The sequence below is a fragment of the Sinocyclocheilus anshuiensis genome, unplaced genomic scaffold (assembly GCF_001515605.1).
Source record: "Sinocyclocheilus anshuiensis isolate Anshui unplaced genomic scaffold, SAMN03320099.WGS_v1.1 scaffold235, whole genome shotgun sequence".
In the NCBI taxonomy this organism is placed as follows: Eukaryota; Metazoa; Chordata; class Actinopteri; order Cypriniformes; family Cyprinidae; genus Sinocyclocheilus; species Sinocyclocheilus anshuiensis.
This window is the reverse complement of record NW_015552562.1, coordinates 828,880-854,438: the sequence shown is the minus strand read 5'-3', so window position 1 is coordinate 854,438 and position 25,559 is coordinate 828,880. Positions and strand designations below refer to the sequence as shown.

At 36.5% G+C, this 25,559-nt stretch overlaps 3 protein-coding genes across 3 annotated transcripts in view; all 3 read right to left on the bottom strand.

The window, feature by feature from the left end:
* Positions 1-5,133: 5,133 nt before the first annotated feature.
* Positions 5,134-6,672, bottom strand: LOC107664736 (melatonin receptor type 1A-like; the record flags this gene model as incomplete). Its single annotated transcript, XM_016455384.1, is given in 2 exon segments — positions 5,134-5,908; positions 6,605-6,672. Coding segments are annotated over 2 exon segments (843 nt in total), but the record flags the coding sequence as incomplete, so codon positions are not given.
* A 1,131-nt stretch (positions 6,673-7,803) lies between these two features.
* Positions 7,804-13,518, bottom strand: LOC107664734 (melatonin receptor type 1A-like). Its single transcript, XM_016455382.1, has 2 exons — positions 13,293-13,518; positions 7,804-8,573 (listed from the first exon to the last, which is right to left on the bottom strand). Exons 1-2 carry the CDS (start codon positions 13,477-13,479, stop codon positions 7,804-7,806), a joined length of 957 nt encoding a protein of 318 aa, XP_016310868.1. The 5' UTR covers positions 13,480-13,518.
* A 6,531-nt stretch (positions 13,519-20,049) lies between these two features.
* The window catches only part of LOC107664719 (protocadherin Fat 2), a 47,328-nt gene continuing 41,818 nt past the window's right edge, over positions 20,050-25,559 (bottom strand). Inside the window, exons 19-21 of the mRNA XM_016455369.1 lie at positions 24,424-24,769; positions 22,602-23,107; positions 20,050-21,303 (exon numbers count right to left, since the gene is read on the bottom strand). Of these exons, the coding sequence (XP_016310855.1) occupies positions 20,831-21,303; positions 22,602-23,107; positions 24,424-24,769 (1,325 nt within the window). The 3' untranslated portion in view covers positions 20,050-20,830. The remainder of the gene's footprint in view (positions 21,304-22,601; positions 23,108-24,423; positions 24,770-25,559) is intronic.

The following is a 25,559-nucleotide window of genomic DNA, read 5'->3' as shown; positions in this document are numbered from 1 at the left end:
CTTTAATTAGATTATATTTCATTTTAAAATAATCGTAATCAGACTACAGTTACTCTTTTATTGATTACATGGTAACACAATAGCAAAGAATTATTCATAATTTATTGATTCTCCCTAATTCTTCTTTTTCTTCTTTTAAATTTACATTTCAAAAATAGTCTATAGCTTATATGCATTCAGAAAGTCTTCCAGTTTTGTGGACGTTGCTGACTAGTGACTGATCTTTGTGTCAGTGTTAGTAAAAGGTTACTTTGGAAATGTAATAGGTTACAGATTACGTTACCCTATTTAACATGTAAAACGTAGTGTAACTTTCAATTACTTTGTTAATGTAACTGATTACATTTGATTACTCCACTCTTGATATTGAATATTGATTTAAAATCATAAGAAATAGTAAATATTCATACAAGAAGTATTCAGATGTAACCCCCTTTGTAATCATTAACATTTGTAATTGTAACATCAGTAATTGTAAAAGACTACAATTACATTTATTTTGTAATTAAATTATGTAACGCTGTTACATGTAACTAGTTACTCACCAGCACTGCTGGTCAGGTTGATCTACAAAACACAGAAAGGCTACACAACAGTTGGCCGTTAATTTCATGTTTTTATGATTTGGTTAATTATTTACTTTTTTATTAAATTCACAAACCCCAGTCTGGGAAACCTTGATATAATGTAATGTCTAATGCACTTCATGTTGTTAACAACAAGGAATTAAATATATGTTCTTTCTCTTTGTATTTTTATATCAATATGGTACACATTTATCCTATTTAAATCAGCATGGTAAACGAGTTAAAAAAGTAATCCAAAAGTAGTCCGATTATATTACTTAAAATGTGAAATGTAATGGATTACGTTACAAACGACAGTTTTTGTCATGTAATTTGGGATCAGTAACGGATTACAATTTGCCAATTATCTATCTAGCACTGCCAACAGAATATAACTTATTGTGAGGGAAAATTCGTTGAGAAATTTCATCACTGAATATCAGCATAGCTGTGATAACCTGTCTTTGCTTTCTGCAGACTTTTATAGACAATTTGTGTGAATTATAGCTTTGATTATTTATGCATTTCACTTTTATTACCTTTCCTCTAATATGACGTCTGCTTAAATGAACGAGCTGAGAATATTGATTTGTAATCTACAACACTTTCATTGAAGTTGCATCATGGCAAAGCCTTTGATTGGTTGGCGTGGTAAAAGCCGACATCCGCAATACTGTGTCAGAGATTGCAGTAAGAGTGTTTTGTACTTAGACAGATCAAAGGGAATGGTCGACTGTCATTATTTATAAGGAAAAAATACAGTGTGGGCTAAAGTCAAGTTTTGGCCATGGTCTATTATGTAGTTTGGGGCCTCAAATATCTTCAACTGCTCGTTTTTACAAAACTACAACAAAAGAACTCCCAGTGTCCAGCGGTTTGCCAGATGTAATGAAGGTCAAGTAATATGTGACTTGCATCAATACAGAAATCTTCCCGGTTCAGTACAGGTTAAGCTCTACGGACAGCATCTGTGGCATGCTGTCAATTACAATATACAGTAACTTTGGAAGCCTATGGGAAAAGGCATTCCTCTGAGTTTAAAAGTCGAAATTGGGACTCATATTTTTGACAAAGTGTTGATATTCTTCCATACAATAGTGAGTGTTATTTGAGGTGTCACATTATCAACTGATTTAGCTTCCAAACCCAGCTTTTACGTTGAACATCAAGTGGAGACCCAACACAGAAATGGTTTATGGTGTAATTTCATGGTTTCATGCTCTCGGCAGGCAGAAATTCACCACACAGAACATATTGTGGTGGGCACAAACCACATTTATACTCTCAGCAAGTGAAGCTGGATTTAATATATTAGTCTGGGTTGTGTTTTCTTTCACCTGGTGTAGTTTGTGTTCATGGATGACAGGATGATACGACCTGGTCACACTGGCTTCTGTGTAATTTGGCTGGCATCTACCAAGAGACAGATGAATTTTGTGAGTTTTGACTCCGCTTTTGACGTCAACAAAATGTGAAGCGTGTCATGACTCATCATGAGAAAGTTGCAGGGTCTACCAGCTAAAGATGAAGTTAATAAGTAACAAATAAAAGAAGTTTCTTCTATGTTTTCACTATGCCTTAATCCCTCCTGTTCTAGCTTGAAGGATTTCTGAAACTTTGTATTTCCAGCACTTCTCATGTCTATTGACTCCTCGAGATGAATCAATCGCTTGTTGTATTCCTAACATGTATGTTGCTTTGGATAAAAGTGTCTGCTAAATGAATACATGTAAATGTTACAAAATAATGTTGTACAGGGACAATATTGATTGATTTTTTTTTTAAATAAGTGTACAAAACATTTGGCTTAGAACAAGACAACCACTGCAATAATGTCAGTAATATGAAAGGTGACATATCATGAAAATCTAACTTTTCCAGGTTTTAAGTGCTATAATCAGGTCCCCGGTGAATCTACCAACCAAGGAAACATGAAAAAGATTAACCCAGTAACTTTGTTTTGGGAAGCCTTTTTCTGCAAGCGTCTGAGAAAACGAGCGTGTCTGATTTCGCTCCCTTGGTGACGTGGCAAAGGGATCTCATTATAATATCACCGCCCCTTAATCTGTAAGTTTCCACCCACGGTGCTGTCATTGTGTTTTCGCAAGCGACAACGGTGTACAGTCCAGTACTAAAATCGCACCCAGTTCCGGCGGTGCGAAAACGCCAAAAAGTGGGTAGTTCCACAATTAGTTCTATGAAAAGGTTCCCGCGGTGTGAAAGGCCCTATAATAAATGATCTGTGGAGTATTTTGAGCTGAAACTTCACGGACACATTCTGGGGACACCAGAGACTTATATTACGTATTGTAAAAAGTGGTATAATATGTCTCCTTTAATAATCAAGTCCTCAATTGAAGACGCCGGTGATACAAAAGAGACATAAAAGTAGTGCTGGTTTCACTTACCCGGATGAGTGCGTTAATATGCAGCACAGTATATTAGTTGAGCTTGAATATTTGAAAATATCTGACTGCTGAATGACGCCATTGACAAATCAGGTTTTCGAGAGAACCCTGTAATAAGCGATTATATCTTATCAAACTTGTGTCTTTTCCACGACATTCTAATTTATTGAGATGCACCTGTATTACATATTGTGATGGGAGAAACAAGACTTTTAGAAACTTTGAATCAACTGAACCAATTGCTTCACAAAATTATTTACTTTTTCGAAGTGCTCAACACACTGGTGATGGTCAGAACAGTAGAAATGCAATTTCAAGCTCATAAATGCATAAAAACACCTTTTGCAAACTAAAATTTAATTACACCTAACACGAATAATATGAAGTGTCTGTATAATATGTTATTTTATTAATTTGTAAAATAATGCAATAACATTAGCTTTGTTAATCAGACCAATAAACTCTCTTTTTTTATGCAAATCTCTCACTAAAAATATCTACTAATTTAATCCGAGATAATGTAACAACTGGTTACTTCACAGAGATCACCAAAATAGTGATGGCATTTCAAAAATAGTCATTTCAAAATAGTTATGGCATAATGAAGCCTCATTTACTGAGATCACGTGACTTTGGTAGTGTTGATGCGTGCACTGAATGACTGGTTTAAAAAACGACTTGCATATTTTGAAAGCCCCTATCACATAATATCATATGATATTAGTGATGGGGCTTTCAAAATTGCTTCGTCAATCTTTGCAAATTGCATGTGTAAGTATTTTAAAGTTTAATATTCCAGTGAAATGCCCTGCCCCATAAATTTCCACTGTAAGTACATCACTGTGAATGTGATCTATGTACAATGATTTTCTGTAGTAATGGTGTTGTCGATAGAGCTTAACTTGCATTGAACCTGGAACAATCAAGCATGTCTAACCAAATTAATTACACCGTTGACCCATCTCTTACACCTTAACCTACCCATACAACCAAACCTGTTCCTAACCTTACCCGTATCCCACCTCAATAGCAGCATAGGTTTTTTCAATACAATATTAACACAATAAGTACATTGTACTTATTTTTTGATTTAAAGGTCCCCTGAAATGCTTAGAAACAGCTTTCCATCCATATTTCTGTGCATTTTTTGCAACATTCTAGTTCATAAATCTAATGGATTGATAAACTGCTCTAACTTTCCACTTATGGTCCATTTTCTTTGTTTTAACCAGAAAACAAGCTATAATATTAATATCAGTACATTTGTGTAAAATAATTTAGAGTAAATCATACATTCTTTTTTGCAGTTGAGGTATCAGATAATAGAGTAAATTAATTTAGCTCAGCAAAAATATGCTCATATATGTAATCTATCAAAATCTCCTATCTTACATCCTCATTAATATATGCTAACTTTAATTCATTCATAGCATAGATATAGTTTTCTTATTTAATAATAAATCCCAAGTCTCTCCAAATATGTGACTTCTGTCACCTTAATAACATGTAATTGATTGAGTTAATTAAATTGAGATAAAATGATATGTAGTTTTAAGTATAATCATCATCTTAATTATAATCTGAAAATCCTCTCATTGATTCGATATGTTCCATTAGTACTTCAAACATTCACTAATTGTTTCGTAGTTTTTTCTCCCAAATATTGAACAAAAATTAGACCATGATCAGTACAATAATGCTAAATATAAAAATAAATAAATCAAGTTTAAAAGCAATTGCATTTCAGATTTGTTTTTGTAACTTTTTTTTATATTTAAACACTACATTTTTAGACATTTGAATATCAACAACAAAATCAAGTACAGTGATTTTAATTAAATAAAAAATTGTATTTCAAATAGACAATATTAAGGGTTTTTATTAGTGTTGGGATCTTCCACATTTAGATGCCAGTTAAATTTCTAAATAAGAACATATTGTGTAGACGATAATGTAAACAAGGAACTCAAGTTCAAACTTATGTCATTTTGTGCAAATTTTAGGATGTAAATACAGGGACTCAAAATATGTCCATATTTGGTATGACAAAATGCAAACAATAAAAACATTCGAATCACAAAAGATGCATCATTACGCTGCACTCATAAGTCAATCGCTTTGAATAACTTACGAATTTTAAGAAAGACACAGTGCTTGTCTCAACAATTAAACTTGAAAATAGCAAGTATAATCCTTTTATACTCTTTTCGAAAGTTGTGGTTTAGCACTCCATATATAACGCCATTGAGGCAGCTGTTGAAGTACGCCATGAAGTAGCTGGCTGTGAAGAGCCACTCGGGTATGGCTTGACCCAGTCTGGGGTGGATCGCCACCGCCAGGCCTATGAAGTTCAGCGGAGCCCAGCAGACGGCGAACAACACAAACACAACGAACATGGTGAGAAAGTTCCGGAAGTCATGAGGCTTGATCTTGGGCCGACTGTCGGGCTTGACCCGTTTGCGCACCTGTATGACGAGGATCCAGATGCGCAGGTAGCAGTACGTGACGATGCCGATGGGCAGAATGAAGTGCACCACCACCACCGTGATGGTGTAGAGCGAGCTCACCGATTGGGCGAAGGTGCATGAGTAGATGCGCGGGTCGTACTGCAGAGACTCCACAAACCAATTTGGGACGATTGCCAGGACAGTCAGCACCCAGACCAGGACCACGTAGCATACTGTGTTCTTGTTGGAGAAGAGCTTGTCGTACTTAAGGCTGTGGCAGATGTAACAGTAGCGGTTGATGGCGATGCCTGTGATGTTGAAAATAGAGCCAATCACACTGAGCCCCATGAGGAAGCCGCTGATTTGACAGTGAATATCACCGGCGATCCAGCGGTCATGGAAGATGGCGGTCAGGACGAGCGGGTAGGGGTAGATGGCCACGACTAGATCTGCTACTGCCAAACTCACCACAAAGGCATTACCTGTAAGGACAAGAGGGTAAAAGATCACTGAAAGCACTGAGTTAAGATGTGTTGCTTGTCCAGGTTGTCTAGCTATATCCAGCTGCTTTGTCGTGGATTATTATTCTTTACTTTAACATAAATGCCAGCAGCAGCAACATATCCGTGTGATAAACCAAAACAAACAGGGGTGCTTAATATGAGTCACAAACCTCATGTGCTGTAAATATCAATATCAAACTCTGAGTAGACAAATCCGGTGTAATTGGATCCTGTAATGTTTGAGCAATGACTTCGTACTCCACTCTCACGTAACTCATGTAGCTCAAAATCGCACACATAATAAGAGGAAAAAAAATTAACTTAAATGATTTTAGCAAATGGCTGCAATATAACAAAGAGTGAAAAATTGAAGGGGGCCTGAATACTTTCCGTACCCACTGTATATGTAATCTATCAAAATCTCCTATCTTACATCCTCATTAATATATGCTAACTTTAATTCATTCATAGCATAGATATAGTTTTCTTATTTAATAATAAATCCCAAGTCTCTCCAAATATGTGACTTCTGTCACCTTAATAACATGTAATTGATTGAGTTAATTAAATTGAGATAAAATGATATGTAGTTTTAAGTATAATCATCATCTTAATTATAATCTGAAAATCCTCTCATTGATTCGATATGTTCCATTAGTACTTCAAACATTCACTAATTGTTTCGTAGTTTTTTCTCCCAAATATTGAACAAAAATTAGACCATGATCAGTACAATAATGCTAAATATAAAAATAAATAAATCAAGTTTAAAAGCAATTGCATTTCAGATTTGTTTTTGTAACTTTTTTTTATATTTAAACACTACATTTTTAGACATTTGAATATCAACAACAAAATCAAGTACAGTGATTTTAATTAAATAAAAAATTGTATTTCAAATAGACAATATTAAGGGTTTTTATTAGTGTTGGGATCTTCCACATTTAGATGCCAGTTACATTTCTAAATAAAAACATATTGTGTAGACGATAATGTAAACAAGGAACTCAAGTTCAAACTTATGTCATTTTGTGCAAATTTTAGGATGTAAATACAGGGACTCAAAATATGTCCATAAGTCTCTCCAAATATGTGACTTCTGTCACCTTAATAACATGTAATTGATTGAGTTAATTAAATTGAGATAAAATGATATGTAGTTTTAAGTATAATCATCATCTTAATTATAATCTGAAAATCCTCTCATTGATTCGATATGTTCCATTAGTACTTCAAACATTCACTAATTGTTTTCGTAGTTTTTTCTCCCAAATATTGAACAAAAATGAGACCATGATCAGTACAATAATGCTAAATATAAAAAAAAATAAATAAATCAAGTTTAAAAGCAATTGCATTTCAGATTTTTTTTTGTAACTTTTTTTTATAAAAAATGAGACCATGATCAGTACAATAATGCTAAATATAAAAATAAATAAATCAAGTTTAAAAGCAATTGCATTTCAGATTTGTTTTTGTAACTTTTTTTTATATTTAAACACTACATTTTTAGACATTTGAATATCAACAACAAAATCAAGTACAGTGATTTTAATTAAATAAAAAATTGTATTTCAAATAGACAATATTAAGGGTTTTTATTAGTGTTGGGATCTTCCACATTTAGATGCCAGTTAAATTTCTAAATAAGAACATATTGTGTAGACGATAATGTAAACAAGGAACTCAAGTTCAAACTTATGTCATTTTGTGCAAATTTTAGGATGTAAATACAGGGACTCAAAATATGTCCATATTTGGTATGACAAAATGCAAACAATAAAAACATTCGAATCACAAAAGATGCATCATTACGCTGCACTCATAAGTCAATCGCTTTGAATAACTTACGAATTTTAAGAAAGACACAGTGCTTGTCTCAACAATTAAACTTGAAAATAGCAAGTATAATCCTTTTATACTCTTTTCGAAAGTTGTGGTTTAGCACTCCATATATAACGCCATTGAGGCAGCTGTTGAAGTACGCCATGAAGTAGCTGGCTGTGAAGAGCCACTCGGGTATGGCTTGACCCAGTCTGGGGTGGATCGCCACCGCCAGGCCTATGAAGTTCAGCGGAGCCCAGCAGACGGCGAACAACACAAACACAACGAACATGGTGAGAAAGTTCCGGAAGTCATGAGGCTTGATCTTGGGCCGACTGTCGGGCTTGACCCGTTTGCGCACCTGTATGACGAGGATCCAGATGCGCAGGTAGCAGTACGTGACGATGCCGATGGGCAGAATGAAGTGCACCACCACCACCGTGATGGTGTAGAGCGAGCTCACCGATTGGGCGAAGGTGCATGAGTAGATGCGCGGGTCGTACTGCAGAGACTCCACAAACCAATTTGGAACGATCGCCAGGATAGTCAGCGCCCAGACCAGGACCACGTAGCATACTGTGTTCTTGTTGGAGAAGAGCTTGTCGTACTTAAGGCTGTGGCAGATGTAACAGTAGCGGTTGATGGCGATGCCTGTGATGTTGAAAATAGAGCCAATTACACTGAGCCCCATGAGGAAGCCGCTGATTTGACAGTGAATATCACCGGCGATCCAGCGGTCATGGAAGATGGCGGTCAGGACGAGCGGGTAGGGGTAGATGGCCACGACTAGATCTGCTACTGCCAAACTCACCACAAAGGCATTACCTGTAAGGACAAGAGGGTAAAAGATCACTGAAAGCACTGAGTTAAGATGTGTTGCTTGTCCAGGTTGTCTAGCTATATCCAGCTGCTTTGTCGTGGATTATTATTCTTTACTTTAACATAAATGCCAGCAGCAGCAACATATCCGTGTGATAAACCAAAACAAACAGGGGTGCTTAATATGAGTCACAAACCTCATGTGCTGTAAATATCAATATCAAACTCTGAGTAGACAAATCCGGTGTAATTGGATCCTGTAATGTTTGAGCAATGACTTCGTACTCCACTCTCACGTAACTCATGTAGCTCAAAATCGCACACATAATAAGACCAATGCCTGGCCTTTCTTCTTTAATGAAAGGATTTGCTAGTTCTGTTTAACTACATCAGTGAGATTATAAAATCGAATAAAACAATGAAATCAGGTCTGTGCCTGTGGAGCGCTTTGAACACGAGACTTTTACATTTACTGCATGTGTGGTGTCTCTAAAGTGGGCTGACTTTCATAATAAAACTCAGATTTACGCCAACACACAAATGAAATTGTTTTATCTATTTAAACTTCACTTTTCAACTCTCCAGGTACCAGATGCTCCATTAAACAAGTGCTGTATTGACTTCAATGAATTGAATTCTTTGAATTACTGAGCACACGCTTCACATCCAGCTGTGTTAATCCATCACATGTCGGCCAGGCTTGTACTACGTGAGCAACACATTTATTGCAAATGATTTTAACCGTCCTCTAGCAGAAGAATTAGAAGTGTGGGATGCTGGACCCATCACACTTTGGACCCAGAGTTTGTTTAATTAAAACAAACTCTGGTGTGATTGCTTTGTTAGTGTGATACATTTGAATAAGTATGAACGCTGCCATCTGAACCTGCACTCAAAAGCAGACCAAGACGCCTTAAAATGGTGGGCCTTTTGAAATATGAATGCAACATGGACCAAAGACATCTAGAATGTGTATTATTTTATCATATGTATTTTACAATGTAGCAAATTTATAGGAATTCGTACGAAGGACCACACATAACCCCGCCCCTAAACTTAACCATCACAGAAATCATACAAAATTGTGTGAGTGAGGTCGTGTTATCAAACATTAAACAGCAAAACTGCCAAATGTTAGCGAATGAAATGTTGAGCCAGGAAGAGGTTTAGGACTGTGAAGTTTTGGGGGTTTCGGTGGACTCGATCGACTTCATCTATGTTTTGATCATCGTTCTGAATCTGATCTGGATGTCGTTTTTGACAAAAGCATGATTTTCTCAGCTTTTTGTTCAAAATGTTTTTCATTAAATAATCCCACATTCAAGTGTTGATAAAAAAATGAATGCATAAACTAATAGGATTTTTTTAAGCAGAGGCTCTGTTCTTTCTTTGACACATTGCATGTTCAGATATTCATGCAACAAAATATTCTGGGGGCCATTAACATTTTGTAAAGATGATGAAAAATGCTGGTTGTGGCTGGCAACTTTTTTTTAAAACACTGGTGGGAAAAGAGTTAAAAACAGTAACGTTTCTAGGCATAGGCAAGCTAGGCGGTCGCCTAGGGCGCCACCAGCAGGAGGGGGTGCCAATGAGCGCACATACTGGCACTACATTTTAGCAGGGTTGTGATCAAGAGTGGCACGGCCGACCTGAAATATAATTGCCGCCCCCACTGGATCCCCCACCATCACTGGGCTAGAGTACTGTCAATCTGACGATGCCTGTATGCCACTGGATCAGAGCGCTGTCAATTGCTGCCTCTGATTGTTGCATGCAAAGTTTGCATTTGGAGTGCTCAACAATAGCCCAAAGTCTGCAGAATTGGGCTAATTTTATACTGTTGCCACAGGTTGTTTTTTTCAGTCCGGGGGTTAAAAAGAAATCCCCCGATCTCCCAGAACGCAATTTCGACTGAGGACAAACCCCGGGACATGACTTTGGAGCAATTTTGATAGCCAATTTCCACCAGAATGCGATATCTGCCTTGTTTTCTTCTTGTCAACTCAATCAATCACCAACAAATCAATGAATGAATGCAGTATTTGTTACTTTATTTGTAACCACTGTGTTTCATGTGTGAGGCAGTATCAGCTCAGGGACTCGATGAAAATTGTCTGTTTGGGTGAAGCAATGAACATGTTAGTGGTGCTTCTCTTCACAGTCATCACGGTGCAGAAATTAGGGGCAGCTTTCTCTGATTGACTATTCAGACCCAGTCATGTGGAGAAGGGTTACAAATGTGACAAATGATAAGAAGACAACGATGAAGAACTGTTTTGCAGGATTATTGTTTTTCTCTGTTGCACAGGTAGCACTGCACAATTAATTCACAGATCACCTGGTCTCGCTCGACAGATATCTGTGATGACAGGACACATGTAAATTCATGCCTACAGGCTGTCATTTTGAAACAAGCTCACAGCGCTGTTCTGGGAGTTCAGATAGGTGATCAAAGCAGTAGACTCTTTTACTGATGGACGTGTGTGAATTTTGATGGACTGGATTGTTCTTCATGTGAATTCTGGTGTCATGGAGGTACTTTCTGTGACCTGTCAGCACCAGTGTCACAAGAATAGAGGTCAACAATACTGATGAATTTATGTGCTATAAATTAATTTGCTGGCTATTGATGAATGTGATGGAAATGGGACTCAAATTGAATTTGGCACTTGTGCATCACCCAGTCTGAAGTGTCAGGACCTGTGATGGAGTTTATATCTCACAATTCTGACTTTTTCCCCTAGAATTGCAAGTTTATATCTCACAATTTTAAGTCTATATCTTGCTGTTCTTATTTTTCATTTATATCTTGAAATTTCATAAATTTTTCTGAGAATTGTGAGACATAAACTCAGAATTGTAAATAATAAATAAATAACTGTGCAGAATTATGAGATAAGAAGTAGCAATTACCATTTTCTTTTTTTTTTCTTTTTTTTATTCCGTGGCAGGAAACAGCTTTCCTTAATTATCTTGTGCAATTCTGCCTCTTAAGTCAATTTATTTTGTTTTAAGGATGTCTGAATATTTTTACTGAAAAACATGATGAAAATACTAATGAATAAATAAAATCACACCAAGACAGAACACCAAATGATGTGTAAATACTGTGCTGGTGTCTCTAAAGCAACCACACACATCACATGGCAGCGAAACACTGGAGCTCTAATTACTGGAGGTGTGTCAGGAGTTCATGAACCCGTCTCACTGCCAGCACTGAGTGAGCTCCTGCATTAAAATGGCCTGAATGCCTTCATTTTAAGAGGAAACAACCATTTGTTTAGTATTGTTCTGTATAAGGGAGTATAATCAACAGAATTAAACATCACATACGAGGATATTTCTGTCTGGAACTGTTTAGTATCCAAAAGACTGCACGCGTTGCATTAGCCAGATGATTATATAGGATCTGTATGTGTCTGGTTTGCAGCATATGCAAGCTGTCTCAGTTTCAAGCTCTGTTAAGAGAAGTGTACTGTATCTCATTTGTCTTTACATTCTCTCAGTGCTTGTATCTTTTAAAGGTCAATCATTAGTTGGTCAGACAAAATAACTGCAGCCTAGAACCACTTAAAGCTTAAATCTCCAAAAGGAAAAGGTCAGGCTGTGTGCTGTGTGTGTTCATGAGATGAGACCAGTGGCCGGAGGACAGATTGAGATGTTGCATCTCAGACTAAAACTGACAATGTTAACAGGGCAGCATGCAGAGGCATTCATACAGCAGCTGCACACCACCATGCTTTGTCTTTTCAGTATGACACCTGATGGTCTGGAAATCGTTGATGAGTCAATTACTGTGTCTGAATCTTAAATAACGAGACAGACAGCTAATCAGATATTTGTACTTTAATATCAAGGCTGTAAATGAATACTAGCTACTGTTTGGTCTAAGGAATGGCATCAAACACCACAGTCTGTTAAAAAAAAAAACATGTTCACATGTAAAGTAAGTTTTTAAGGTGTTGTTCACAGTCATTTATTGATAATCAAGGTTGTTTTTTTGTTTTTGTTTTTTTGCTTAACAGCAAGACAGTCCAAAACAAAGATGGAAATTGTGATCATTTAAATTGTTGTTGTTGTTATTATTATTAATAATAATGATGATGATGATGATGATGATGATGATGATAACAACAACAATAATAATTGTGCAGCAGGACTATTATTAATATGTGTAGTATTTTGCGATTATTGTTATTATTATTATTATATTAATTATAATAAAAAATATTTTAAATATTAAAATTGACCTAAATGAGAATTATTATATTGTTATCAATAATAATAATAAATTGTAAAAAGAAAAAGATTAAAATTATTAGTAGTAGTAGTAAAATTGTTATCATTATTAATAGTAGTAGTAATAATAATAATTATTATTATTATTATTATTATTATAAAAGAAGATTAATAATGTCCTTCTGAAAAAAATTCAACCAGTCTATTAACTGATTTGCTGGTCTTACTGGTCAGGCTGGTCTGTTTTCTGGTTTTAGGTGCTTTTAGTTGCTCAGGTTTAAAGACCGTGCAGACCAGGTGATAATAATACATATTCATAATGCATATTATTTTACTCTGTCAAAGAACAGAAACAAAAACATTTCAAATCTGTTCTGAATCATTCAGAGATTTCAATAACGAGTTACTTCAGAAAACCTTGCCAGTAAAATATACAAATAAATGACTGTCAGCGTGATGAATTATAGAGATGAAGACATTTACCTGCCTTCCTGAGCTTTCTGTTTCTGAAGACCGATACAATGACCAACAGGTTGCCCAGAACATCTACTATAATCGTAGTGATGAGAACACTGGAGAGTAAAGTCACCACCCAGGGGAAAGAGAGGTACTTGCTGTCCCGGTTTCCTGTCGAAATGTTCCTCAAAGGGGCGTCTGTTCCCTCCACCATCCTCAATTCATCATCTCAGGACAGCGGCGAGGGCTCCGGTCCTCCGGTCCTCCGGTCCTCCGCGCATCCAGACAGCGCCGCTTCAGCCGTGCGCTCTTACAGCTGCCATAGAGGCATGTCGCTATGATCACAGGCAAAGCAGTTATTACATCGTGAATTGATGAAGAACCGTTTCAAATAGAATAGCTGCGATTCAAACTCGTTTTTAGACAAGCGGAGAGACATTTGTAGTCCAGCTTCTCTGTAGATCGTGAGAACTTGAAGAACATGGAGCGCGCTGTGCTTGTCAAGACGCCCATTCATAAATATGATACATAAAGTATAAAACTGGTGTTCGTTCATTCACTTCTTAAACGTGCAGCCCTCATTCACAATGTTGACTCCAAAAAGCTGTCGGGAAATAAAAGAGTGGATAAACGCCTCCCAAACTTCAGAAGTTCTCTCAGTAGGCTACCGTCGTGAAACGCAGCTGGAGATCCAGAGACCTGTGCCATTTATATCCGCGTGTGCTCTGACATGTGTTGGCTTTGTGTGAAGCTGGATGCTGATGCTGATGCTGAGGATGAGGGTGAGGATGTTCTGGTCATGTGAACACGCACCTGATGGCTCCTGTCTGCCGAGCGCAGTTAAAGCGCACTGTCATGCTGCCCTAAAAATATCGAAGCACAATGCTGGAAGTCTTAAAAGTTTGGATAACACATTTTAGAGAATACACTTTACAGTAAAAACTTTTATTAGATTGTATCGTTAGTCAAATGCTATGCGTTCGCCAATAGAAGTTGCGTTAGAAGAAACCATAGCAACAGTATGCTACGCTGCTTGCGTTAGGATTGTTATAAAGTTATTACAACTTTAGGTTTTTGTTTCAAACATCAAAATCTATCTATCTATCTATCTATCAAACCATATGAACACACAATATTAATAAAGTGTGTGTGTGTGTGTGTGTGTGTACCTGTTTTTCTATTCTGGTGGGGACTTAAACCTGAATACACACAGACTCATGTGGACTCATGTCACGGTGGGGACCTATAGAGGTCCCCTCGGGTAAACAAGCTAATAAATCACACAGAATTAAGTTTTTTGAAAATCTAAAGTTTCCTGTGTGTGTGTGTGTGTGTGTGTGTGTGTGTAATGAGACATTTATTTATTTCATTTTTGACATTTCAGAAGCATAAAAATCATCCAATTCAAAAATCATTTCATTCATCGCAACGAATATGTGAACCCTTTGCATCTTCTTAAACGGCATTCATATGTAGCTGTCTCATTCACTCTTCACATCATCCATCATGGCTTTTGTGCACATGTAGTTTACAATGCTTCAGTAGCATTAAAGAAAAGTGTCATTCTGCATATTTAAGATGATGCTTGACCGCTGTAATGATGGTTGTTGAAGAAGGGTTGGACACCAGGTGTGGGTTTATGGCTCATAATAAGCTGTCAGTAATGGCACATTTTTTCCTGATATATTCCACTACCTCATCATCTGTCTGTCAGCCAGGTCAGTACATATTTTATCCTTTATCTTGTCATTCTTGGCTGGTTCATTGATAAGTTTATGACAGAATGCCAGCGTCAAGGCATGTAGTGCAACACCTGCACTCACTTACTACATACAGTATAATTCTGTGTTGAAGATAAAATGTTTAGATTCATTTCATTCATTCAAAAAAACATTTGTTAAGGCAACAATTAAGTACTTAAAATAAGCACAAAAAAAATCTGAAATTAATGATTAATATGAACCAATGTTTTATGCTGCACCGTGAAACCATATATAACAGACTGAACATCATCTATCAGCTTCCAAACAGACACATGTGTCAAACCTGAGAGATAAGTATGAATTCCCTAATGTATGGTACGTTTTTGACATTCATGTATATAATATATATAGAATGTCAGAAACAGACATATATTTGTATTTGCACATGCGTTGTGGTCGCATGATATTCACTCCCCCATAGTCGATTGCTTCTCCTCTCCCCTCTCTTTTGAAACAGCACTACAAAAGCACTAATCTGAGTACACAAACACTGCTGCCCTCCATCTGTTGACCCAGAAATGACTAGGGGTCACATTAATAACCAGACTTTTTTGTTTGCAGAGTATGATGATGAATGCAAAGCAGTTTGCATTGCGCTTCAGCCACTATATTTAACAATCCAGATGTGAGCGAGTTTACACACAAGACTGTTTATCATGCTACGTGAGAGTGTCAAAGCCAGAGTAACAGGGAGCTCACTTGTATCCTGTTAAAATTACGACTCACGCCGCTGTGTTTCTGTATGTGCGAGGGGAATGTTTTGTTTTTAATAGAACCTTGTTGGGCATCTGAATAATTCTCAGTGGCTGTGCTGATTATAGAGGTTGAACTTGAATATTGAGTTGTAAACAGCTGCACAGTGGGACATTCATACAGTTTAATTAATTTTATGTTGACATAAAACAATATGGTATATTTTACATTAAACAGCATGATTATATGTCCTGTTTTCACTGGACATATCCTGGCAGGGATTACTAAATTGCCTAAAATGTCTGGGTTATGGCTTTGTTTTTCTATTGCTTTAATACGTACAGAAGGTAATGACCGATAAGTTGTTTGACCAATAACATGCATGAATTGTACATAATTGTCCAATTGTGGCATGGAGAAGGTGGGATCTACAGAGAATAGTCACTTGACAAATTCCTCAACATGTTTTCTCAACTTCACTTTGGAATAAAGGTTACATTTATGTTTCTAAATTAGAAATTTTGAGTATTAGTATATGCATTTACTTCATCTCTTTGACATAAAATACTATTTATTGTGATATTTTTGTGTGTGTGTAAAAGCAGGTTTGTTGAAAAAAAGTTAAAAGCTCAAGCTCAAGTAGCTCAATAATCCTGACCCAATATTTCACATGACAGAAAATTTGTCCACCCTGTTACATTACATTTTTACAGTGCAATGCGTAACAGAGTGGACCTTAACGGGACAGAGTTTTTAAACAAGAGAACAACATGCTGGCAGAAACTTACAATTTAGGAAGAATTTTATAGATACATAAAATCTGTTACAAAAAGCGCATATTTTTTATGCTATTAAATAAGTCTTCTAAAAACGAAGAAAAGAGAGAAAACTAATCATTTGTTTTTGGAGATGCTTTCCCTCCAAGGAAATGATGTCAATTATAGAAAGTCATGTGAATTGGGATTGTGAGATTAATTTATAAATTATAAACTAATTTAGTTTGATACACACACAAAAAAAAAAAACATGCATCACAATTAATTGTATTTTATGACTAAAACAATAAGCAAATGTATACACTGATACTCAAGTGGGGTACATCTATGCATGGAAACCATGTGGCATGAAAGTTGACTACCGTTTTATGCTACTGTTTGCTACTATGCTACTATGTACTGTTTCAAGGGGACATCTAAAATCCCCCAAACTAATGATGCCAAATTAGTTAATGTCTTACTAACTCCAGTCCGCCCTGCTACATTGGTACTACTTGCCCTTTAAAATCTTAAGCATGTGCCCTAAATCACGATTTGCTAGATGTGGCCTCATTTCCTTGGAGGGAAATCGATTCCAAACACAAAGTGAGTCATTAACTTATCTCTCATTTCCTCAGTTTTAGAAGGCTTATCTAAAATAGTGCAAAACATAACATGTCCACCCTGTTGTGTTGATAGATTTGATATCTATTAAAATTCCTTTTAAATGTTAATCTTCTGTTAGCATGCTGTTGTTTCCTAATGAGTTTCATTAGCTTAAAACCTCCATTCTGTTAAGGTCCAGGGGGGAAAAAAAGTGACGTAACAGGGTGGATTTCATTTTTAGGCTGAGCTTGATCTGTGCGTTTTTCTGATTGACAAACACTTTCTCCTTAAATTAATTGAATAATTTAAATTTAAAAATCTTTATCACAAACCTGCCCACTCCAAAATCCACCAAGCTTTCACAGCATCTAATTGTGGACATTAATATTAGAGAGCCACTCAGTTGAAGTGAGTGTAAATAGTCAGTACTGTTTAACATTGCAAAAGGCATTCTAAACCGTTACATCCTACACTTCAGATGTCTTGTGTATGAGTTCAAGATGCGTTACGGCACTCAGTACTGTTATGAGTTGACACATATCCGAAAGCCTCAAGGGTCCTCAGCTGTGGGGTTATTTGAGATTCCCGTGCTTCAGGACAGGGGATGTATACATTATGGGACTGCTCCACTTTCACTCGTGCATAAATCTTGGGGAATTGCTGAGTTACAGTAATTGTGGCGAAGCCCCCGGCGAGCTGAGTCAGAGCTCCTCTGAGTGTTGCCGCTGTGATTCACGACCTCGTTCGCTTATATTCTTCCATTATTCTAATTGCTTTTATTCTGCGTCTGAAAGCTAATGAGTCTCCCTCATCCATTTCTTAATTCATTCAGCGACGTCTGAAATGGAAACAACTGTTAGAAGCCCTATAAAAAAAGCATTAATAAACACTTCTGATGAAATCTGATGATAGTGTCCCCAAATGTAGCAGTAAGACAAATACTTGTACTAATAGATGTTACCACATTAACCACATTTATATATATTGTATACAGTACGATTTTTAAAAGTCTCTTGCTGACCAATGTTGCATTTATTTGACGGAAATACAGTAAAAACAGTATTGTGCGATATTACAATTTAAAATAACTATATATTTTTTAAATAAATGTATTCCCAGGTGAGAAAAAAAGTGCACTTCCATAATGTACTTAAAGTGCTCTATTTTCACACACTAATTTTGTAATTAATATGCTAAAAAAAATTATTTAGTTCTTAAGATAAACTTAAGATCATCTAAGTGTACTCAACTGTGCTATTTTGGGACACCATGAATACGAACTAAAATGTGCTTTTACTATCTCTGTATTTACCACTTGTAGTACACTTGAAATCTTTCATACACTCGTATGCTCAAGTGTACTACAAGTGGTACCTAAATACATTTTTTGAATACAGAGATAAACTGTAAAAAAAAAAAAAAATGGTTTCAACTTAAAATAATTTGTTACCCTGCTGACTTAAAATGTTTTGTTTAGTCAATTAAAATATTTGTCACTTAGTGCAACTTAACATTTTAAGCTGACTAGACTTTTTTGAGTTGACTAAACTTAAAATTTTAAGTCAGTGGGGTAACAAATAATTTTAAGTTGACAACAAATTCTTTAAAGCACATTTTAGTTCATATTCATGGTGTCCCAAAATAGCACAGTTGAGTACACTTAGATGATCTTAAGTTTATCTTAAGAAGTACTAAAGAATATTTTTTAGTATATTAAGTACAAAATTAGTGTGTGAAAATAGAGCACTTTGGAAAGCACATTATGGAAGTGCACTTTTTTCACCTGGGTTATTCCTGCGGTGACAAGAGTACTTCAGTGTCACATGATCCTTCAGAAATCATTCTAATATGCTGATTTTCTGCTCAAACATTTATTTTCAATGTTGAAAACAGTTGTACTGCTTAATATTTTCTGGAAACCATGACCTTTCTTTAATGATTCTTTGTTTAAAAGAACAGCCTTTATTTAACAGCCTTTAACATTATTATAATAAAGACACATGTACTGTCACTCTTGACCAATGCAACCTTGCTGAGTACTTTTTGAATTACTATTGAATTTTTGAGTCTATAAGATTATAATTAATACAACACACAGTACATTCTGTATATTAAACAATTTTATTTTATATATTTCATAGTATTTTTTTTTACATAGATGGGAAATGGCAAAGACAACACAGATTCTCTCACAGAGGAACTTTAAAACTTTAAAACATGGGAGTCATCCCACATTGAATTTTCAAAATACAAAAAAATGACATTCGCACTTACCACCCACTTCACAAACATACGGCAGATCACAACAAATACTTGCAACAGCTGCTAATAATATGTACATCAACACTGTGCTATGTCATTTGAAACACTATAGACTACAGTCAATGAGGGAAAGGAGCACATGCAATATCATTTGATGACACATGCAGCAGTCCGCTAAACCAGTCTCCAAAGCCAGTTGCATTCAGGTCATCTACGCATCCAATAAAATTAGTATTCAACATGCGCAGCAATTCAGACTCGTCTTAAAGGAACAGTTCACCCAAAAAGTAAAATTTGCAGAACATGTATTCACCCCCAGGCCATTCAAGATGTAAATGAGTTTGTTTCTTCATCTGAACAGATTTGGAGAAATTTAGCATTAGAGCACTTGCTCACCAATGTGAAAAAGTCCATGCCCTGTTGTGAGAGGACAACGTGAAATGGACTTTTTCACTTAAGGAAAACATTATTATGGATTATGGACTCATATTTTGGACAGAAGCAACAGTTTGTACATAAAACGCCTTGATGGATTTTTTTCAAACAAGCAGCTATTCACTTCACAAGATGTTAATTGATGGACTGGAGTGGTGTGGATTATTGTGATGTTTTTATCAGCTGTTTGGGCTCTCATTTGGACGGCACCCATCCACTTGGCGAGCAAGTGATATAATGCAAAATTTCTAAAAATTTGTTCCCATAAAAAAAAAAAAACTACAGGCCTGAGTGTGAGTAAATCTTTAGCAAATTTAGGTGAACTATTCCTTTTACAAAACAGTCAAAAAGTAAATTTCCCAACAACCAATGACACATCAACTTACCATGGACCGATATTTGATATTTCATTAACATACATCTTATATTTCACATTGTGTACTAATTTTTGATACAGCAGGGAACCAGCCTCTGCTTCAGCCGCATGTACAAATCAATGTAACCTCTATACTTTCGCTGTAGTGAAATGTGCCATCGCTAAAAATGTTTACACCATATGGAACGCTTGAAAAATTTCATAGCACGCGGATTTCGGTGAGCACATATGGGCTCGGGGAACAACACACCTCAGCTATGTTTTACAGAAATAATCATCCGCCCTACAGCTGGTTTCCAATCTGATAATGACATGCAACACTACAATCAGTCATTTAACATCTGCTGAAAATATACTTTTTCCAACCAAACTGGACGGGGTGCGATTGAACTCGCAATACCAAATCAGGCCGCATTATCTCTACACGCTAATAACATCATTTATAACCACACCGTAGACGTTTTAAGGTCATGCAATAATTCCACAGATTCGTAAAGGGCAAACAATGAGGAAAGTTGCATTTCACACAGATGTATTTGCTTTCCCTGAAAGTGACTATTAATACTGATAGTGCTTCTGTGGCTCTCAGCCGTTGAGCTTCATATACTATATGTATGAGATGAGCTTCCTCTCTATAACCCCACTCATACGGGACCTTTCATCCACCGCAGCCTCTTAGAACATGACCTCCTCGCAGCTGCCGTAGTCACTCTCCACCATATCTGAGCCAGCATAACTGCGAGACGTCCTTCTAGTAGATCCAGGCCGCTTGGAGCTGTCGCCGTCCGCGTATGAAGGCTGTGCCACGCTCAAACGCACGCTGAGCCTCTTATAGCCGCTGGAGACGTTGTCCAGGCTGCGAGTGTGCTGAGTAGGGTAGTAGCTTATGGCAGTGTACTCGTTAGGGCACTGAGAGCTGGGCAGCGGCAGACCATCCGGCCCCAAGAAGTCATCTAAATTCTGATTGCTGTAACAAGGGGGTAATGGAGCGCGGCGGTCGGCGCGGTCCAGCGGGAAAGGGAAGCCTCCGAAGCGAGAGTTCCTGCGCGACTCTGTGGCAGCCGTCGAGTAGGTGCTTTCCACAATGTCAAACTTTGGGAACTCTTGAACCGTGGGTCGGCCGTAGTAGTCAGGATCAGCTGGATACACTGTGAATGAGAGTTATTATTAGAAATCATTTATTTCTTGCAACTAGGGGTTGCACAAATTAGTTGATTAGTTCTGACAGTAGTAAGTGAGATAGGTCTATGTCCACTAGTTGTACCACATGACTTCAGTTGCACTTGGTCTATACAAGTAGTGATGCACCAATATTAAAATGATATTTTCATGTTATGGCCGATAAACACTATTGTTTGAAAGTTTGGGGTTGGTAAGATTTTTGATGTTTTTAAAAACATGTTTACCAAGGCTGCATTTATTTGATGAAAAAATGCAGTAAAAACAGTAATATTGTGAAAAATTATTACTATTTAAAATATTTGTTTTATCTTGTATTTAGACGTTTTTAATATATTTTAAAATATAATTTATTTGTGATGGCAAAGCTGAAATTTCAGCAGTCATTATTCCAGTCTTCAGTGTCACATGACCTTCGGAATCACAACCTTATAATGTACAGAATGAGATTTGTGTTATTACATTTTAAAGATTTACTTTAAGTGAGAGTTAGAAAACAGGGTTAAATCTATAAATAGGGAAAATATACAATTAAACAAAATATGCACCAATATATCTCTAATATACTGATACTGAAAATCTCCACTATCATACAATAATGATATGGGTACTGATAAATTGTGCATCCCTAATGGCAAGAGCAGGAGAAAATTCCTCTCACTGGCATGTGACATCAATTTTATTATTAAACCAATAAAATACCCAATATGTCCAAATATATGAAACTAATAAAGTGCCGCTCAGAGTTTTCCCACTATGCGAGGGGGATGTGAATGTTTTGCACTGTTTTTGACAGTTCATGGTGATCCACTCATAAACTTTCCATCAAGGCAATGTTGGATGTGCCACAAACAGCAGTGTATGAGACATTTGCATTAGGTAAACACTGTCCTGCTGACTATCTCAATTGAGTAAAAATTAGTCATGTTTAAATAAAAATTCAAAAGTAGTCAAATTCTCAACTGTTTTTGAAATGCTTGAGTGTTAAGGATGTGCTTGAGAATTTAGTATGTCACAATTTTAAATGTGACAGTTCGTTTTTAAGCCATAGGTTTTAAACAGAGGCACACATGAGAAAGTGCTCAGTGCTGCAGCAAACAGAAGATGTAATTGAATATGACCCAGACATGCTTTTCCATTGACCTGCAGGAGCACACGCAGCTATTTGTCCTCCACCGCTCTCGTCTTTTATGATGTAACTAAATTCCAAATGAAGTGAAGTGCCTGTTGAAGCTGGGAAAATAAAAAATAAAACTCAAGTTCTCACCTTCGTAGTCGTGCTCCCAGTTGTTTTTCCTAATAGAGTCATTATCAGAGCTGGTGGAGGGTGGAGGAGGTAAATTAGGGGCCACGCTGCAAATCACAGGACCCTGAGGCCTGGACCGAGAGCCCACCTGAGGGCCGAGCTCCAGCTGTTCTCGAGGTTTGAGTGAGCAGAAAGGACTGCTGTCCAGATCGCCTGCGGAGCCAATCAGGGTGCTGAGCTCCATAGGAGAGCTGATCTCGGTTTCTTTCATCATGCTTTTGGGCAACGTTGGGAAGTAGCCGTTGGAATCTTGAACGCAGCCGGACTTGTGCTTTTTGCGGCTGACGTAGTGTTTTCGGAAACACACAAAGGCCACGGCGAGGAGGACAAGCCCCAATATGCCTGCGCAGATCTCTGCGATTTCCACATATGCAGGGGAGGTGGTGCGCTCACAGTGGATTGAGTTTCCCGCCATTGAACAGGTGAAACCAGCGAGACATGGATTGGGAGTGCACGCATTCTGACATCTGTAAAGAGAAGGAACAATTGACTGAATGTAGGAGAGTGTGTGGGCCACACTGATCTAGATATTCTCACACTTGGTCACAGAGACCACAGGTGAATTATCATTCAATGGAAATGGCATATGCCATCTTATCAAAATTGAATATTTTCCTCATTCCAAACGTCCAGATGCATTTCTTTTACATTTTCTTTATGTATGGAAAAACAGTTATGTTATCAAGCTATCATCTGGGTGTTTCCACACAGCTCTTTTCATATTGAGAAATAAAATCAAAAATGCCAGCTACACACCTCTTCCTCCAGGCGTGAAGGGTATTTTCTTTTTTAATTCATTCTGTATTTTATCTGATATCTTTGCACATTTGATATTTTAGAATGCTACAGTTAACTCTTTCCCTGTCAGCTTTTTTTTTTTAAAGTTGTCAGTCACGGCCAGCATTTTTGAGCATTTTCACAAAATTATCAGAATGTTTTGTTGTATGAATATCTGAACATGCTGCAATGTGTCAAAAGTCTTTTAAACACAAACAAATAGTTTTATTCTAGCTTCGTGCATTCTTTTTTATCAACACTTGAATGTGGGTAAGAAAACGAGAGAATCATTCATTCCTCTTCACTGAATAACTTACTTTAATTAATACGGGGAAGACCATTAAGTGTTTTATTTTCACATTTTTGATTATTGATTCAGTTTCTGTAGTGTGTTTTTAATATTAGTCTTTTTTTCTTGTTTTTTTTTCTAACATTAACATTGTGTTAGCTGCTCGAGAAAATAAGTGCATATTAATTAAAAAATTATTCGTTAAATTAATATGACATTTTTCATTAATATTTCTCACTCATGTAATATCGGCTATCATCATTTTGTTAGGTTGACATGTCCAGTATTCCAGACAGTGAATACTACATAATTCCACCTACAGAAAAATAATTATTGCATTTTGCTTTTTGTCATAAGCATCTAACATAATTTTGTGTTTGTAAAGTTTCCCGTCTCAGAATATATATATATATAAACAGTGATGCTGTGGTGACCAATACAGTGTTATGCTCTGATGCGCACTGAGATAGACAAACAGAAGGACATCTATTGATTGGAATTCTCACTCCATGACTAATTTCCTCAAGCTTTGGTGTTATACAGTATATGAATGAGGACAATCAATAACGTTTTAATTTGTTAACTCAAAGGCGCAAAGCAAATGCACCTGTGTGGGCGAGTATTCATTCTCATGTAAATTAGTCCGACTTCTCAATCCCTTCACCGAGGACATAATATGCATGTGTGATTTCAAGAGCTTCGCTGTGTGAGTCTCACCTGTTTCCAGCAATTTGTGCAGAGCAGTTGCAGATGTACCCTTGATTATTTGGCATGCACAAACCATTAGCACATGGCTGGGATGCACAAGGATCGTCCGGCAGGATGCCGTTCTCACAGCGAGAGCCAAAGTACGGCGATGGACAGCTACAGCGAAACTCTGGAGGACAGACGGAAAAAATGCATCTTAGAGAAATGGTCAAGATAACAAAGACATTTCCATAGGAACTTCTCTGTGCTGAGATGAAAGTGTAGACTGACACTGGGGTATTGAGAGATCTTCTGAGTGAAAATACAGCGGAGATTATCATCTCCCTAGCTTTATTTACATATCTGTGTAGTGTTTCTTAGATACTCCAAAGACATTCCAGCATTTCTGTTTGTTGTCCCTTACCAATTTGTTAAGGGACCTTGTTTAATATTCAAGAATTAATTCTGTACTTCACAATCTTATAACATGAAACAGATATGAAAACAAAAAAGGTGAAATATATATAAGGGGTGAATACATTTGCACCACTTTAGCACACTTTCAAGATTTCAAGAGCTTTCACTTTCATTAACTACTTCCAACCTCCAACTTGACCAGGTTCTGGTACAGATGAGTTCAATGCGTTAACATTAGTTAATGCATTTTTAAACTAACATTAAACATTTATTACAGCATTTATTAATTTAGGTTATTTTTGATTTATACAGTAAATATAATATTGTTCACTGTTAACTAAATGTTTAATTTTATGTTTGTATAATTTAAACTTAATTCTTGTTAATTTAAACTTTACTGTGTAATGTGGTACCAATAAATTCATCTTTATTATTTTTTATTAAACCTTTTCTGTTTTTGTAATAAATATTATGTTGTCAATAAAATACATTTAATCTTAACAAAAATGTTTGTGTACATTTTCTAGTGATCATGGCAGCAGTATATGGCATATACAGCATTTCATATATAGCATTATAAAATATATATATAAAATATATATATATATATATATATATATCAGCATTTCTGTTTTATCTTTCTCAAATTGCTATTGTCCACCTCTTTGTTTGTTGTCCTAACAATTTGTTAATTTATGTCAGAATATGTCAGTTATGTCTAACAAACAAACAAAATTTTACAGCAATTA